The sequence below is a fragment of the Saccoglossus kowalevskii genome, chromosome 12 (genome assembly GCF_978046115.1).
Source record: "Saccoglossus kowalevskii chromosome 12, keSacKowa6.1, whole genome shotgun sequence".
Classification (NCBI taxonomy): Eukaryota; Metazoa; Hemichordata; class Enteropneusta; family Harrimaniidae; genus Saccoglossus; species Saccoglossus kowalevskii.
The window spans coordinates 7,561,408-7,567,407 of NC_140652.1; the positions used below are offsets into that span (position 1 = coordinate 7,561,408).

A 6,000-nucleotide genomic window follows, 5' to 3' on the forward strand; every position below is an offset into this window, starting at 1 on the left:
AAAGTCAAAAGGTAATTTTCCCAATTCACTACATATTGCCATGATTGGTGTATTTTTTGAGATACCAAGAATGTGCCGATAGTATGTAAGCTGGACATCCTCTACAATTGATTTTACAATTGATTTTCTTCTCCCCAAATTTCACTCCCATACACAATAACTGGTTTGATAAGAATGTACTAGCATATATCCCACATGATCAAGTTTAAACTTCATACATACACCATATCGGTCATATGCACATGCAGTTGTTTCATGGTCCGATTGAACATGGCCGATTGACAGCCATTTTAAAGGCCGAAAATGTATCGAAATCAAACAATTTTACCATTTCGGATTCCAGTCGTGCATGAACGAATTCTGTTCAAACATGATGCATCCGATACATACATTCAACATATTAGGACCTTGATATCCTTTATTTTTTTAGACTGGGTTCAAAATTGTCAACTGGTGGCCATTTTGTTTTAAACACACGCATCTATGACAGATTTAAACTATCCACATCATATCAGACAAAAGAGTGCGTATTTCTCTCATCATTAAACCCACAATTTCTGACTGGCGGTCATCTGGTTTGAACGTCAAAGGAGTCATATCTCATACATGCCAATCAAGTTTAAACTTCACACATACGTCACACATCGGGTCATATATTTTTGAAATAGATTTCATTTACTCATTAATTGATTGAAACCAAACTTGGTTTACACACTGGACATCATGTAATTTCGTTTCCTGACAGGCTGTTCAGGCCCGTAGCCAGCACTTTTGAATAGGGGGTTCGAAAACAACAATTATATATATACACTTGGAACAAAACAGTATATATGCCATCATTAACTTGAAGAATACAAAACTAATGAACCGAACTAGGAAAGTACAGTGTGGTGTTGTCGTGCCAATCCCGTTCGATCCCCACACTTTACTAACTGAGCGAACATTAGCACAAGACAAAGTGTGACTACCATTACAAAGAGTGACTACCATTACATTATTGTTTCAATGTTGTTTTAATATTTAACATCAGGTGCTTGAACGCGATCTTCATTACACCATCGCGGAAAAACCGAATAAAAGCTTGCCTAGCTGAGACGGCATAACTTCACGATTGACATTTAAAGCTCGTTGCCCTCTAAATGCTCATTACTATGCATTACTCATTACATTACTCTGATAGTTACCTCACGGAGTCAAGTGATTTAAACAATGATAATTATTTTAATTAATACTGTTTGTTTTATTATGTTCTAATCTACGATCATAAATCTATTCACTTCCAAAATTTAGGGGGTTCGACTGAACCCCCCGAACCCCCCCCCCCCAAACTACGGGCCTGCTGTTATATTGTTTTAAAGAGTCTGTAGAATTGACGTGATTCTGACTTGCTTTCCTGTGCACATTATATGAATTCACACTAATTGTTACATGGCACTAATGCAATAGTGTTACAAGACAAATTTCTGTTGGTCACTTCATTTGACTGGCGGCCATTTTTGTTCCATAATTTTGTCTCTCAGGCACGTCGGGTTAATTGACACAGTCACTAAAAACTGAAACTGAACGAGGACTATGTCATTGGCAATGTTCTTTTTTTTATTTTTGAGCTACAACAGAATAACTACAGACATGCTAATTACAATCCGATGTCAATATTTGCTGGAAACAATTATATATACACCATAATGCAAACTTGACCGACTATAGATAAATTAAAGTGAGGGAGTCGTCACCTGCACATGCGCCAGATGGCCATAGCGTGTCAGTGTTTACAAACAAGCGTCTACACATGAGCCTTTGAGTTTTTAGCGTGTGTTGTTATCGTCACTTGGAACTCATTTCCCGCGCGTGCGTAGGTGACGACCCTCCCGCTTTAATGCTGCTGGGTGTATTTAGTACTTGTATAATAACATTATGTATTTTTAATAGTACATGTACTTTATTAATCTCAACGTCCTTTATACAATAATATAAACATTATTTCCGTTGACTGTGCTATCTAAGTAAAGAATCATTGAGATTAAGTACTGACATCTGGTAATCACAATCAGCATTTCTTTCTTACAAATATTTAGCGAGATTTTGTAGTACATCGTACATCCAAATTAACTTATTGAAATCACACAAAACAAGGGTTAAAGCCCACGGCTACTGGTTAATTTCATAACGATGCCAGAATATGATAGTTTGGGGTATGACATGTATTATTCCTGTTTGTACAAAATAATAATAAAAGTAAACCAGTGATACACATGTAAAATATTGTATTTAATATTGCTGGTATTTACAGTATCGGTATTTACAAGGAATGTTGAGACTTCTGTAATTGTAATACACATATTTTTTTATGTCACCATGACGATAAATTTGTGTTGTGTGTGAGACAACTATTGAGTTTAGAACTCCTCGCCTTCTTCCTCGCCTTCGCCCTCGACTGAATCTACACCGACCTCTTCGTAGTCCTTCTCCAAAGCTGCCAAATCTTCACGTGCCTCTGAGAATTCACCTTCCTCCATGCCCTCACCGACATACCAGTGGACGAAAGCACGCTTGGCGTACATCAAGTCGAATTTGTGATCGAGACGAGCCCAGGCCTCGGCGATGGCTGTGGTGTTGCTCAACATGCAGACGGCACGCTGTACTTTAGCCAAGTCACCACCTGGAACAACGGTTGGTGGTTGGTAGTTGATGCCTACTTTAAAACCAGTTGGACACCAATCAACGAACTGGATGGTACGTTTGGTCTTGATTGTAGCGATGGATGCGTTGACGTCTTTAGGTACGACATCACCACGGTACAACATGCAACATGCCATGTACTTGCCGTGCCGTGGATCGCATTTGACCATTTGGTTAGCTGGCTCGAAGCAGGCGTTGGTGATCTCAGCGACAGACAGCTGCTCATGGTAGGCCTTCTCGGCAGAAATGACTGGTGCATAGGTGACTAGAGGGAAGTGGATACGTGGGTAGGGAACCAAGTTGGTCTGAAACTCAGTCAAGTCGACGTTGAGGGCGCCATCAAATCTCAGAGACGCGGTGATGGAGGAGACGATTTGACCAATCAGACGGTTCAAGTTGGTGTAAGTTGGACGTTCGATGTCGAGATTACGACGACAGATATCGTAGATGGCTTCATTGTCGACCATGAAAGCACAATCAGAATGCTCGAGAGTGGTGTGGGTAGTTAGAATAGAGTTGTATGGCTCGACGACAGCGGTGGAGACCTGTGGAGCTGGGTAAATAGCGAATTCTAACTTAGACTTCTTTCCGTAATCAACAGACAGACGTTCCATCAACAAGGATGCGAAACCAGAACCAGTGCCACCACCAAAGCTGTGGAAGATGAGAAAACCTTGAAGACCGGTACATTGATCAGCCTAGATAAAAGTAAACATAAATAAAAAGATAAATTAAATTAGAATCATAATGTTTATAATAAGTTTTGTTCTCGTACACAAAAGCAGAACTCATAATAATACAAAGGTACTACGGTGTAGGGCGTGATGTGTGCATAATTGCGATAAATCACTTTAAAGGAGCACATGTTTAGTGAATCGTGAAAACTGACAATGATCGAAAAGGGGCGCGTCGCCGCGCTACCTCCCTGCTGACATCAATGGCAATTATCAACCGATTGTTACCTGCGACCGACTGATCGAAGACAACAGGTAATGGAAAAACCTGAATACCTGAAACGATTAAAATATTATGCACGTACGACTTGACGCTAACAAATAAAGACCTTTATATAAGATTCAATTGTCGGAGATTAATTGATTGCACGGGAAGAGATCAGAGGACAACCTCAGGTCACCGCTATTGATGTCGGCATCTCCCGGTGAGACATGTCATACTTGCCACTATCATCTTACATAGATAACAATATAAAGTAATTTCAGAGCCCGTTTGTAGCCTACATGTTAATAGTGTGGGCGACGGACGGGGTGTGTTTGTGTCGGACGAACTGTTTTAGAAACACCTACACCGACGCGCCTAGGGGATTAAAATAATTAACTGTTCGAATACCTGTACAATTTTCCGGTATTTCTGAAGTTAACTTAACGTACTGTCCCAACATTTTGAAATATAAATTTATAATTTATTTAGATTTAATATAATTAATTAATTAACACAAGAACTGCCATATTATTACCTCCTCTAAAGCAATAACGTGTTTTCATTCGTCAATTTCGACGTTGTTGCCAGGCACAGTTGTTAGGTCTATGAACCCGCACACAAATCATTTTGTTTACTTACACTATATAGCATTGAACTAAAATTGCGTTATTGATAACGAGTCGTTACGGCGGTGCTATGTCAATGCCATCAAATGACGCCTGTCTCAATTGGATGCATCCAAATAAACACGTTACCCCAAGTAACGAACTATTGCCCGCACAACGACAGCTCAATTATCTTACAAAAAATAAATGGTTGTCTTTGAAGACTGAATATACACCGGCACTTGAACTCTCCCACTATAGTTGTTAATGCACAGCTACGATGCAAAGCAATTGGAGTTCGTAGTGTTAGACGCAGTCGTTGGTTACCAGTCTTATTTTTATGATTATATTTCAGTTTAGATGATTCGATAAAACAACTTTACGGGTCAGGTTCTATTCAAAATTTGCCGTCATCCGTTGACGCGGCAAAAAAGGCTATTTCTTCCAAATCATCAAGTTCAACCTACCAGCTTTCGGACTCTGTCCAATACCAAGTCGATGATCTCTTTTCCAATAGTGTAGTGGCCACGCGCGTAATTGTTGGCGGCATCTTCTTTACCGGTGATCAGTTGTTCAGGGTGGAAAAGCTGACGGTATGTACCGGTACGGACCTCATCTGTGGACGAAACAATACACAGGCCGTTTATCGATTTTATCGAGTACTGGTCTACTGTAGTCTCAACAATATTGCAGATGTGGAAATCAAATCGATGTCAGTAAAAAAATGCAAGTTTATCGACTACTCACCGATTACGGTTGGTTCCAAGTCGACGAACACTGCACGTGGTACGTGTTTGCCCGCCCCAGTCTCGCTGAAGAAGGTATTGAAGGAGTCGTCACCACCTCCGATGGTCTTGTCGCTTGGCATCTGACCATCGGGTTGGATGCCGTGTTCCAAACAGTACAACTCCCAGCAAGCATTACCGATCTGTACACCAGCTTGTCCAACGTGGATTGAGATGCATTCACGCTACAAGAAACATAACATACAAGGCATTAGCTCGCTTAATTGACCCGACACGTATGGGTTTCACATTGATCGCTATAATTTAAGTGTTATGTCTGGCTTCTCACTGTCCTACTAATATTTTGTCACCCAAATCAAACACATCAACATTTAAAAAAAAAATGTTTTTTTTTTACTTTTGCTAAATATTTCAAAATTAAAAATCTTCTGTTTAACTATTTACCCTAGATGCAAAACTGACTTACCATTTTGTCTTTAAAAAGTTAGACACGAGTCGCAGTATTTGGTAGAAGAGTCTTACGCTGACCGCAGATCTGTCGGAATCGCAAGTCTGTTATGGATCAACATCAGAAAGTGCCTGTTATATATCCAAGCAGGCGAGGCCAGTTGCTATGGCAATAAAGGTTGCCATGAACTTATTGGACTTTCGTGATCACGCGCCTGGTGTTTAATTGTGATGACATGCTTTGTCACCCTAGACAATTTTCTATAACGAATTGATCTCACCGTTATGGACGCATTGTTCCCCTGTCTCACAACAGGTTCATTGCATTAATTCCGAACAAAACGGTTCTCATTTTCAAATCGACAACTACATTTTTGCACGTTCTATCAGGTCGGCCCAATTCGCGACGGGACAACTCAACATTTCCCTTCAAAAGAGCGAGTGATTATTGAAAGGTTATGATAAAATGAATCGCATGGCCGACCCATTTGACATCAGCAGTCAATAACTATACAGTATTTCACATCGCTTCCCGTCCCACTTAAATATCTACAGGGCAACGACACGTAACAATGACAATCAAA

General features: G+C 40.2%; 1 protein-coding gene across 1 annotated transcript; it reads right to left on the reverse strand.

Moving 5' to 3' along the window:
* Nucleotides 1-2,247: 2,247 nt before the first annotated feature.
* LOC100375609 (tubulin alpha-1A chain-like) lies at nucleotides 2,248-5,526 on the reverse strand. The gene is made up of 4 exons (XM_002731974.3): nucleotides 5,436-5,526; nucleotides 4,971-5,193; nucleotides 4,691-4,839; nucleotides 2,248-3,377 (listed from the first exon to the last, which is right to left on the reverse strand). Exons 1-4 carry the CDS (start codon nucleotides 5,436-5,438, stop codon nucleotides 2,397-2,399), a joined length of 1,356 nt encoding a protein of 451 aa, XP_002732020.1. The 5' UTR covers nucleotides 5,439-5,526; the 3' UTR covers nucleotides 2,248-2,396.
* Between the last annotated feature and the right edge of the window lie 474 nt (nucleotides 5,527-6,000).